The sequence below is a fragment of the Xiphophorus hellerii genome, chromosome 15 (assembly GCF_003331165.1).
Source record: "Xiphophorus hellerii strain 12219 chromosome 15, Xiphophorus_hellerii-4.1, whole genome shotgun sequence".
NCBI lineage: Eukaryota > Metazoa > Chordata > Actinopteri > Cyprinodontiformes > Poeciliidae > Xiphophorus > Xiphophorus hellerii.
Genome location: NC_045686.1, coordinates 16,867,203 through 16,879,575, shown reverse-complemented (window position 1 = coordinate 16,879,575; position 12,373 = coordinate 16,867,203). Strand labels below are relative to the sequence as shown.

Below are 12,373 nucleotides of genomic sequence, written 5' to 3'. Positions count from 1 at the left end.
CAACCCGCATTAACCGTTCCTCAAAGACGAAAACAACATTTTAATCATAACACATCTGTCGCTATCCTAGAGATGTTGACTCGTACTTTGATGTTTTCTTCCCTTCTCCTTCCTTTGCCCTTCCTGTGGACTAATCTCCTGCCATTCATAAGATCATCAATCCCAGCGTTAAAAGCAACCAGTAGGACTCCAAACCAGTGCCAGACTGACTGCCAGTGGTTGAGGTAATCTAGCTCCATTTTAGTAAACTCTATTTATTTTACTCCATACTCAGTGTGATTTCTGTGATGAATGAATGATTCAACAAAAAACATGAATTCACTATTACATTTTAAAGAACCAATTGCCTCCAACTTGAAGATACTCAAACAAATATGAACAAATGACTCTAATTTAGGTCTTTGATTGATTCTATTGACTTTTTAAGTTCTTTACTGCATCCCCAAGTGACCCTGCACAACCTGTTCCTTAAAGAGTACCGAGTGAATAATTAGTCATATTATCTCTCTGGCTCATTACCTCCTGATGACTGTGGTCACTGGTGGGGCACTTTTCAAACAATGGTAAAAATCTCTCTGTTGATATGCTGGTTGACTATAACAGAAACAGTGACAGGGGAGATTGTGATGAGCAAATTCATTAGTTTGACAAGCTGCAGATGTAAATACTTTTGGAAGGCACTGTATGTAATACATAACCTTTCATATGTTTAGTACGTAATTGAGTCAATGTTTTAATTTTAATAATCTGAAGTAGAAATTGACAAGCTAGAATTTGAAATGATTCCATTTACTGCAGAAATGTATGTTTCTCTGTTGGTATCTAGCACATTTAATCATTCTTTTGTTATAACATATGCCATAACTAAAGATGAGTTTACTAAAGAGCAGTTGTGAATATTCATATAAATACCTGTTGATTTTAACATTCTCTGGCCTTTTAGACTGACATTTCATAGTAAAATAAAGTACAGGCTTTGTTGTGACATTTTGCAAGTATTACAGCTCCCTAGAGGAGGAACCTCCACTTATTTTTTCTTTGATTAAATGCAAGGGTTCAGCATGAGAAGACCTCCAATCTTTGTTCACGTTGTCCAAGCTTCAGCACCTCATTTTCATTGCATTCATAACCTTCCAGTACCATTGATGTTTTCTCTAATGAATCTAAACTTACCACTGAAAGGTCAGTGATGTGTCAGCAATCTTCTGATTGAGCTCAAACTTTGAGAGTTGGAAGACAAAGGGTTGCCGATTTAAATTTAAGATGATTCATACTACAGTACTGGTCTTTTATTTATGGGACATTGCTGTTGCTATGATACTCCTGTATATTACTAAATTGTTTGCAGCGTCCTCCAGACCTTAATGGTTAAGGAGGTAATTCAATTATATAAGTGACGTGTTGGTCTGGAGGACTAAGATTGCCCACACTTGTGTTAGAGAATTCAAAAGACTTGAAACTAGTGCAAAGGTTCACAGGACAACCACCTTAAGCATACAGTACAGCCAGAGCGATGACTAAATGATTTCCAATGCAGATTAGTTCAGTCATTTTGCTCAGATTCACAACAAATGTCATCTCAAGGCTCCTTCAAGAAACCAGGTCTAATTCCCTTTCCAGTTGTACAGATATACAGTTACTTATCTGACTATATCACAGTTCATACAAATACAATCTAATCATATAGGCAGATTAAATTTGATGGCACAGTCTGGTCCTTAATACAATACATGACATTCTAATTCAATTTTTGATGCCAATTGGTCGAAAGATGTCTATGGGCAGAAGCCTACATGATTAAATTGGGTCGTTGACTTTGTAGCAGTCCCTCCTCCTGATCAAGCATATCTTGAGGGTAGAAAAAAATAACTCCTCTTTAACAAGAACCAACCTCCAGCAGAAGGTGGCTCATTGTCAGCAGCCACCTGTTGTCACAGATCAGTTTCATGACTCAGAAACCAAACATAGAAAGACGTTTTCTGCCTCTTGACCTGCAAAGTTAATATGTCAAGAGATGATTCAGCAAAGTATTGACACTTTGTCATCTACAAAAAAAATCCCAATATAGTATCATGAAACATCTGTACTAAAATTCTTTAAAGGTTCAAAGATTTTGTTTTTGCAATGTTTTGTAAGTAGAATGTAGGGATAAGCTGATTGGTGGTGTGAAATGGGAGATTTAATGGAATGGAGGGAGATGGATACAGATGATTTCTGTGACAACAGTATTAAAGTGTTTAAATCATACTGGAAAAATATACTATTTATTTTTCTGAAATACTCCCAGGCTTTGCTATGCTTTTAGGTCAAAAACTCTTTTGTTGTAGCTCTCAAAGAGTTGTGTTTGCATGGGTTTTACTCATTTCCCCAAGATAATTTCCCTAAAACTTTGAGTATCCCTCAAGAAATCCCATAAATACTAAAGCCCCTCTTTTTTCCCTGCTAAGCCACTGCCCACCATAGGGCTTTCTGGGATACTATTTGCCTTTGATAGGATTAGAGTTGTGTATTTCACCAGATAAAACGAATGGAGTGCATAAAGTGCAAAGGCTGAGTTTACAGGCAAGTCTTCACCAGAATATAAAAGCTGGAAATATCAATTGAAGCCAGAGAAGTGAGGAAAGATCGATTTTTAGCTTGTCTCCTGATGATGTAAATGAGAGAGAGGGAGAAATTACATAAATCAGTCACGCAGAATGATTTTGTTATGGTGTCAATATTAATCACTTTTCAGTCAGTTTTTCCCACAACGCTAATATTCCAAGACAATCTGGACACTTAATGTAATTAAATGAGATGAAAGGCTATCTCATTACGATATGATGAAATATGTGGATTTATACACTCTCGAATTAACGCTCTTTAATAGGATGGGAGATTTACTCAAGGATGCTGTGGTTTGCAGTTTCTCTCCCCTGCTTCCATTAGGACCTTGTCCAGATGTGCCTGCAGGCTGACATGTTGATTATTCAAACTAGACATAAAGTTTGTCCTAAGTAATCAAGAAGTTCTCAGTCTGCAGGAAATAAGACTAAAGGAATTAAAACTTTAAAATATTCCTGTCCTTCTTGTCCTTGATCTGCTCTACTTGTCGCACGATTGATAAACTTATCTCATTACTACACTGACAAAGTAAACACAGATTTTGGAACCTCACTTGCTTTACTTAGGGCAGCTCTCTATTCCTGTAGAGCTCTTTACACTAATGAAAATATGTCACGTTGGCCCGGACCAAGATGGATTGAAAGAAAGCAGCCTTCGAGGAGATCTCTGGCACGCCTTTGCTTGAGAGAAGAGATTACATACTGCCAGTCTAATGAGAGGAGGCGCGTCGCTGCCAGAAAAAGATCCAGAGATGTGATGGATGCCACCGGAACGCAAGCTCCAGGCAGCGCTCTATCTGGATAAGCTGTTTGTTGTGGCTACGATCAACAATTTGCTGATGGAATTGTGACAACTGGAGACAGTATCTCAGTGTGACTCCCAGTCTTTTTAATAACTTCAAACCGGAACAAATCAAGGTATTGGAGGAAAATTGTGTAACAGGGTGGAGGTACTTTCAATTGTCAGCTTGATGGCGCAGCACGTGACTGAACTCAGCATTTTCCTTTCTAAGTCCTTGTCATTCTATTAAATTTCCCACCACTGTAACTCGGTGCCTGTCTCCCAGAGAAAGTTTGGATTTGGCTGCTGACTACGGCACATTAGCTCAGATGGTCCTCCGCCTGACAGGATTTGCCAGAAATGAGTTCCTCTACTCTCGCAAAAACTTTTCAAATCAATAGTGAGTGCATATTATCTGCTGTCAGCCTTGAACATCCGTTAAAAATGAAGACGTTTTGCAGACCCACGCTGCATATAAATTTGCCCTATAACAGTAGAGGAAGGCTTTGAAAGCTGTACAGTTACTGTAGTTTCAACATCTTGCAGTGTTTCATAAAACTCTTGGTTGTTTACAAATAAATGAATTGCAGTGCAAACAAAAAATAATGAATAGTTTTACTTTAGTTAGCCTTATCTTGTGTTAGAAAGTCTGATTTTGAGTGAGCAAATATGTTTAAAATCCTCTGTATGAAGACAGATGAGTAAATGTAATGGGATACAGATTCGCTGACAGGGGGTCACATCCAGGTCCATTGTCCCAACTAGGCCCTCATGCTAACAAATTTTAAAAAATATAAGCCTAATATTTAATTTATATAAAACCTCTCCTATATATTTTTTTTAAATAGTCACTGCAATAGTCAGGATTAACCCCACCCTCCCACTGTATCCCAAACAGAAAAGAGTTTGGTCACCAACACGACTTCTGATCTTTGAGTTCATTAATTCGCTCTGGTAGAATTTAAAATAAAAGAGACACAAATATGCAGTTTTCACCTACACCTTAAGCTGCAGTAACAGCTTCTACAGTTGGACCTCTCTCATCTTTTCAATATTAAGGCTGATGAACTCTGACCCTACATGGCCCAGAATCATAAAAATAATGCTGTGACATCCATTAGAAAGTAATTTTCATTGTAATTCTGTGGTATCATCTGTGTATAGCTGAGCCATGATAAACCATGATTCACCCCTGTGACACGTATAGCAATTTTCCACATTAATCGCCAAGGTAATGAGAAGACAGGCCTATTGACCAGCAGTCCAATAAGACATGAGGGCAGAACATACAAATCAAAGCTGTCCTGCCTCATATTGACTGGGCTGTCCACAGGAAAAGAAATTCATTTGCCAGGTGACCAGAGAATGAGGTGTGGGAGTAGATCAGGAAGTCACATATTCTGCTTAGTGCCCCAAGTTAGATGAAGAGTAAATGTGTTTACAAAGAAGTTTGCAAAACTTAAACATTTTATGTCCTAGACTTTGGTTTTATGTTTGAACAAGAGTGTGCTTTCAGTTTTATTTTAAGTCTTGTGCAACTAGTTAAGGCTTGGAAATCTAGCTTAATCTACTTCAGGAGATCCAAAGTGGTCACTTCCAGATCAGTACTCATCTCTCTTATATTTTCCCATTAGGACTTGGCAACACAAGTAAGCTAAGAGTAAACTGATCACAGAGCACTAAAATCTTCTGCTGTTTTCTGTCAGTTTTTCTTACACCAGAAATAAAAGATGCTGATTCACAGAAGCAAATCTATATAGCATAAAGAGGAAGTTTATTGTTACGTTGAGAAAAATCATAGTTACTGCAGCAGAGAGCTGTGGTGAATGTGCACTATGTTGCCAAGTGAACATTTTCACAAGCAATCAATAGCATACAGTTTTCCAGAAAGAAAGTATGGTAGCTGCTGTTTGATGATGTAGTTTTTCCCACATAATGGAAGAACTTAAGTGGTCGTTTTAACTTTTAGGAAGCCTAATACAGAGGATGTGTGTGACTGCAGAAGAAAACAGGCTTCTAAAGCAAACTCATTAAGGTTTATGTCCTCTCACTATTGTTGTGTAATTTTTTTTACATTATCATTATATGCAATTTACCCACTCTGTCCAACATAAATACATTCCAAGACAAAGATGCTCACTTGTAATGTGTGGTAAAGTTTCTGCTCCAGTTTGATAGGTTAAGAAAATGGATAAGAAATGGACCAGGAGTGTCCCCTGCTGGTTGAAGTAGTGATCATCCTGCTGGTATTTGACCAACAGTGTTATTCCAGGGAAAGAGCAGCTCTTTAGGTTTTATCTTAGAAAATGTAAAAATTACAATTTGATCTTTTATTGTAAGTAAAGTCAAATCAAGATAATTTGGCTAGCACAATTCAGCAAGGGGGCAATTCAAAATGCTTCACACAACAAAAACATGACAGCAAGAAACATTAGATCAAGGAAATTCAAGGAAAGTGATATAAAGTGATATAAAAAACAGTCTGAGCAAGGGGATTCTTGCAGCAAATGTTAATTGTGACCAATCTTCAGACGTTGAACAAAGCAATTTGACTCTGGTTCTGGATTAAAAGCCCAAATTATCACCTTACTACCATACATAGAAGTTTGAAAGAGTTTTTTTTTTCTTTTTTTTATGTTGAAACAAAAATTATTATCCAGTGTTCCTTTCAGAGAAAGGAAAACGTTTCAAATTACATTTTTAAACTCAATGTTAACTGAAGTACTAAGCTGAATGAGGCCTTTGAAGTTTAAATATATATATTTTTTGATCTTCAGGCAAACTGAGGTACAAATCAGTTGTATCTGATATTCTTACTAAATATTCTTACTAAATAGTTTTAGTAAGAAATATTTAGTATTTCTTACTAAATAATTTCTCACTCTTCAAGAACTAATGTTTAACAATGGTAGTAGACTGCTCTGATCTGTTTTTGTTAATAGAATCACATACAAATCATTACTAAAAAAAAAAAAAGTTTGTTCCAATTAAGGGGCCCCCTAGTGGCCAAGGGGCCGTAAGCGGCCACTTAGTTTGCTTATGCCTTGGGCCGGCCCTTTGACAGATTTGCACATAATGGTATTATTGACTGTAATTTTTGAAACAGCACAATAGTAACAGGTGCTTTGTCGACACTAAAGGTGTTTCTTGCTGTCAATAGTTCAAACACGAACTGCGTCACTATATAAAAGCGCCATTGTCAAGTTTACCTAGCAACTGCTGAGGTAATTCATTTTTATTTTTTATTTAAAGACCAACAGAGACCCACTCATCTGCACGACATTGGACGAACGATTTACCACTCACCGAGTGTTCGTGAACTCGTATGATTCTGGGAGATGGAGGAAGAAGGTGGCGCGGACAAACCAGCTGTGTGCTAACCAGCAGGGGGTGTGTCTGCATCAACATCCTCTTAAGACTCCGGAGTGGGAGACGACACGCTGGAGCTCTGGCTGCAGCTGCAGCGACGAGGCGAGGGGAGTCAAAAACACGGAGCCTCCACCGTCTGTAAGCCTCTCTGTTGTCATTAGTGTCTGTCGCGTTTCTGTCACACGTCTCGTGGATATTCGCTGCTGATCAGTATAACGCTGCGTGTTTCCTCGTGGCCTTTGGAGATAACAGTGCGTGTGCGCTTATAGGTATACAACCCTCTGGGCGCTAACTTACTGAGTCATATGATCCACAGGAGGCCTGACTGTGAAGAGCCCACTTATTTTCTTACAAAATAGGAAACCCCTGGTTTTGTTGGACTTCATTACTCTTATTGATCAGTCATTAAAACTGTGCTGTAGACCGGCATTTTACAAAATGAATTGATCTTTACTTGGCACAACCTGTAATTTGTGTGGGGTTTTTTTGTAACAATGCTGCTTGAAAGTAAACCTACTGCTGGGAAGTATTTTTTTTCTCTTTAAAAGCCAGATGTATGGAATGCATTTATGTGTTGAACAGCAGAGCTCATGAGGCTAGGTCAAATCCTCTCTGACCCAAACAGCTCATCCTGTTATTGAACCATGTGTCAGACTGGTCACCAGCTTGGTCACATACTACTGTTTGATCACATCTGGTTCCTCAACCAGCATGCAAACTAAATATAACGATTGCGTCCGTCCCAATGGCATTGAATCATGGGGGGAAAAATAGCAGCCCCAAGTTAATGAAAAAGTGTTTAGTTTAGTTTAGTTGGTTGATGTCAGAAGTGCCGATGTTTCCATTCTCTTCACTCTCACTTTTGGTGAGTGTTGACGCGTTGGAGTATGTTTGGTTCAACTTTGCTGCGCTACCAACGAGTGCGTTGTATTTTGTGTGTACAACTTTTGTTTTCAACAACATTTGTGCAATTGAAAAGTAAACGCTTTTCAACAGCACAAAAGTAACTGTCAAGAATCATTGATACAATGGGGGGAAAAAAGTCTACTAAACACAATTTTTTCTAGTTATGGTGCTAAGTTGTATTTCGCTGAAAACCCTCTTGGCATCAGACTTGAAAAAGATGAATGAAACGTAATGTAATAAAACAGCAACATGTTTTCTGTCTCTTCTGTTTTTTTACATTTCTTTATTTAAGGCAGAAACATGATGGCTAATTGATTGATTGACCGATCCCTGACCTGCTTCATCAAAAGAAGATGCTGTTTTCACAGAGAAACATAGCACTGACTCTGCCTCCAGCTCATCTCTTTAAAGGAAAGATACAATTGTACTCTAAGCGTATGAGGACTCTTGCTGTCTGGCGCAGCTGTGTGCTGTCCTGTAAGTACTGCCTCTATAATAGAAGAAAATAAAGTGCTATTTAATACCTTTAAAAAATGTTTATTGTTCCCTGTAAGTTTAACTTGCAGCAATTATGTACAGTAATTTCCAACCATTAAACAAATTTCTAGCATCTGACTGTATTTCCTGTTTTAAAAGAGTCAGGCAGGGAAGTGAAGACGCCCCTGCAGAGGCCGAGCTATGGGCTGCGGAGGGAGCAGGACCGACGCTCTGGAGCCTCGCTACCTGGAGAGCTGGACCAAAGAGACGGAGTCGACCTGGCTGACGAGCACGGACACCGACATCCCCCTGTCATCAATCCAGAGCATCCCTTCGGAAAACTCTGAGGCCGGCTTTACGTCTGAGAAAACAATGAACCCCGGTAAGACGACTGGCTGACTATTCATTTATTCACCTTAAATGAGTGAATGCAGAGAGGGGTAAAGCTCCCAGAGTGGACTGTGAGTAGTTGGTCCTTTCATTACACGTTGAATATATTCTGGGATATGGCAAAGAAGACCTGGTACTGTCAACCCCTTATTGGTTTTGCAGATGGAGCCACACATTAAGCTTTTAAAATCCATCAATGTAGGATCCTAGTGTTGTTATTCTTTTTTTTTTATCTTGTCTTTTGCACTGAAGAGTGAGCCTTTTTTCTTTAAAGCCGAGGAAAGATGAATCGGTATAAAAGAGGAAATTAGGCTGCATCAAAAGCCACTGTGCTCCAACAGGACTTTGCTCTCATGGCAACCGACGCAGCTGGTGTTGAATGAAGGAGCCTTGATGTAACAGTGAAGACGAAATGAGTTCCAGATTCAAAACAAAGACACAGAAAAACATGCAGAGAATTTCAAAAATCAATCAGCTTTGGTCAAACACATGCTGCTTATAAAACGAGACTATACATTCATTGCACCACGCAGCTCAAAAGGCGACTTTTCTGTCCTTTTTGGGTCTTTTGTTTAAATAGAAAGATAGGAAAAAAACTGTCAAAGTGGGAAAAAATGTTATGCAAATGGCTTTTACATCAACCAACTCTTCCCATGTGTAAACCCTCCCACACACTGTGACATTGCAAATAATTACAGATGAATTAGAAATAAATTAAGCAGTTCAGGCTAGTAGTGGTTGTTAATAAGGCTAAGGAATATTTTTAGCAGATAATTGAAGAGGGAATGTGTAATATTCAAAACAAATAAGATGGATGATAAACTAAAGTAAATAAATCTTTCATATTTTTTCTATGATCAGTTTGTCAGAATTAATTCTACAGCTCAGTGCAGTTGCTACTATTCTTCATTGGGTTTTATATGTTTTTTTTTAATAACCACACTTGCATGTTTTGGAAACAGTTTAACAAAGTTTATCAACCAGGGTGAGTTTTTGATATGGCTGCCTGCCGAGCAGCAAGCCATGAGAAGGTGCAATGTTACCAAAAAATAGATAAAGGTTGCCTATCATTTGTGTACAGTAATTTCCAAGGTACTTGGAAAGGAACTTTCCAAGGTCATTTGTTTGGGTAGGGCAGTGTGTATTTGCTGGTATTATAGATCAGTAGAAAGAGGAAACCAACTCTGACTTTGAAGTCTGTTCCTAATTTTGAAACTGCTACATAGATTAGTGTTGCTTTTTCTTTGTTTGATGCCACTTATGTACAAATGTTTTGCTGTGTGGTTCCTTGACATCTATGAACCTACTATACATTCTATACATGTTTAATGTCGCAGCATTATAAAATGATTCGTGTTGCCTGTTTCTGAGCCTCTGTGGTAAAGAATTATGTTAAAGGATGCTGGTTCCTTGTTATTTCCAGAGCCATGAAATTATTGTCTCCCCTAATTTCAAATAAATCATTCATTTAATAAAAACAATTTATGATGTAACTGAGTGCATCTTGAAGTTGTTAAAACTGTGTCGCATTACAACCTCAAAGTATTATGAGAGTGTGAATTATTTAAAGACTTGAAACAAATCTTTTGTTTGGTTAACATTGAATGCTGCCAAATGACTCATTTGTGTATTTTCTTCGATAAAGTTCCAGATTTCTTTGAAGATGGTCTCCCTCCTCCCGCTCAGGCCTACCTGAAGGTTTGCTCAGCTGTGTCAGAGGCCAGTCTGAACGACGTGAAGCCCAGCAGCCCACCCTCTGTGCTGGCCTCTCCACAGCAGGACAAGATGTCGCCTTCATCAGGCACCACAGTGCAGCGCAGAAGTGTTTTACACACAGAAGAAATTGTAAGGCTGGCTGGTTAAATTTTACACCATGAGAAAATACCATCGCTGATATTTGATTGGAATTATTCAAGCATTTACATAAAATTCAGGGAATTTTGAAAGCGGTTTAAAAGCGTTCTGTATGCTTCTTCATGTTCGTTAATAGTCATTATCTTGCAGACAAAATGGCAGGACAACAGAATGTCGACCAAGCAAGTGACCATCACCGTGACCCAGAGCATCCACCAGGTGGACAAGAACGGGAAAGTCAAGAAGTCGCTTACAACTTATGAGGTTATGAAACCAGTGGAGACTTTGAAGCAGGTGACCACATGAAAAGTCTGAGTGCAAGACCCTGGAAGGAGTTCTGCAAAGATCTAATAGTAAAAAGAAATTGCACGTGAATCCACTAAACATGCCTTGTTGGAGATATTTTGATAGTCTGATGGATGCACAAGACTCAATTCAGATTTTGATGATAATTGTGATTGCAGTTTTATGTGTTTCATGTAATTCAGCATCTTAGAAAGACGTGTGTGTAAAGTATTCATTTGGACTATGAAAATACAGGAGATTTTGATGATTTTACAGAACAACTGAGTTGGAGAAGAGAAAGTGATGAAAATCACTTTTGGGATGCTTCTGAAAAAAATAAATGTTTAAAACTGTTTAAGTTCATGTTGCTGAGCATAAAGTAAGTGTAAACATGTCATAGTTCTCCATAGGGCATAATGATGACCCAGCTTACTGCATCGTGTTGCTTTTCACATTAGTGTTTACTTTCTATCTGATGACTTCTGCTCTTTAATAAAGTTTAAAAAGGGTTTTCTAACATAAGAATAACCGACTTGGTTTGTTGTCATTCATTTGATCCTTTACAGCTCTGATAAAATGATTGAGATCTGGATTTTGAGGTATTCCAATGCATGGACATACCTCAAACGTACCTACCTCTTTCTCTAGTTTTATGTTTAACTGCATTGTCCTGATGGAGCGTAAACTTCCACCCATCTCATGTCTTCTGGTGTCACTAACAGGTCTTCTTCCAGCATTGTCCTGTATTTAGCCCATCTATCATCCATCTTCTCATCAACGCTGACCAGCTGTTCTGTTCCTGCTGACAGAAAGCATTTCTCACCACATTATTCTATATATACAACGTTGCACCACAACATGTTCGGAGTGTTGTGCAATGTTTTCTGTAACATCACAACCATAGATCCTGGTTGTGATGTTACAGAATGTGAAACAATAAAGGGTGTGGATTCTGGGCTAAAACTTGAGCAAATCACTGGGAGAAGCTTATTAAACCCAAAATGTTTGACCCAAAAGCATTTTGGGTCACATAGCTTGATTATCAAAAGGCAATTATTCAAAGTTCTACAGAAATTCAAGTGAATTGAATTAGAATAAAATAAAAAATAAAGCATCCTTCTGGCACTTAAATAATTTTGGTAATCCAGACTCATGTAAAAGAGGTAAAGTTTCATATAATTTGATGTATCGTTTATACCATCATGTAAATAAGTTATTGCATAAATGCATGTATTACAACTATCTGTACATTTTATTTAAATGCTAAACACAAAGTGGCTGATTCACTTGTGGGTGTTACTGTTTCAATCAGGTTTTGTTTTCTGTGATAACAGTTGAAAATGAAAGCGATGTGTAGTTCAAGTCTGCATGTTCATAAGTGAGACAATGCTGAATGGTATCTTAATTAGAGTAAGGAGCTGGTGCACAAAGCTGCACTATATTTTCTTCTATTGGTTAATCTTCTTGATTTGCCATATTCCCTGGATTCCAGTTCAATTTAAACACTTCAGACTATCGATGATTTTTACTGTGAAGAGCCTAACTGAGCCAGAGGAAGACGTGTTGTTTTCTGAGGATTTAGATTGGATCTAGAGTGAACATAAGGAAGACCAGGTTCTGTTCACTGGAGAACCTGACATATAGTTTCCTGAGGAATCAGCTTGGATTTCGAGTGAACCTGAGGAAGATTATCAAGTCTTCACCACCA

At 38.2% G+C, this 12,373-nt stretch overlaps 1 protein-coding gene across 3 annotated transcripts; it reads left to right on the top strand.

The window, feature by feature from the left end:
• Window positions 1–6,629: 6,629 nt before the first annotated feature.
• baalcb (BAALC binder of MAP3K1 and KLF4 b) lies at window positions 6,630–11,197 on the top strand. Of its 3 annotated transcripts, none has more exons than XM_032585990.1 (5): window positions 6,630–6,891; window positions 7,952–8,136; window positions 8,296–8,518; window positions 10,172–10,371; window positions 10,517–10,688. In XM_032585990.1, exons 3-5 carry the CDS (start codon window positions 8,338–8,340, stop codon window positions 10,568–10,570), a joined length of 435 nt encoding a protein of 144 aa, XP_032441881.1. In that variant the 5' UTR covers window positions 6,630–6,891; window positions 7,952–8,136; window positions 8,296–8,337; the 3' UTR covers window positions 10,571–10,688. The 3 variants fall into 3 exon arrangements, with proteins under 3 accessions (XP_032441881.1, XP_032441880.1, XP_032441879.1); XM_032585989.1 differs by having other exon boundaries at window positions 6,634–6,891; window positions 7,956–8,136; window positions 10,531–11,197; XM_032585988.1 differs by having other exon boundaries at window positions 6,634–6,891; window positions 10,531–11,197.
• Window positions 11,198–12,373: the final 1,176 nt, after the last annotated feature.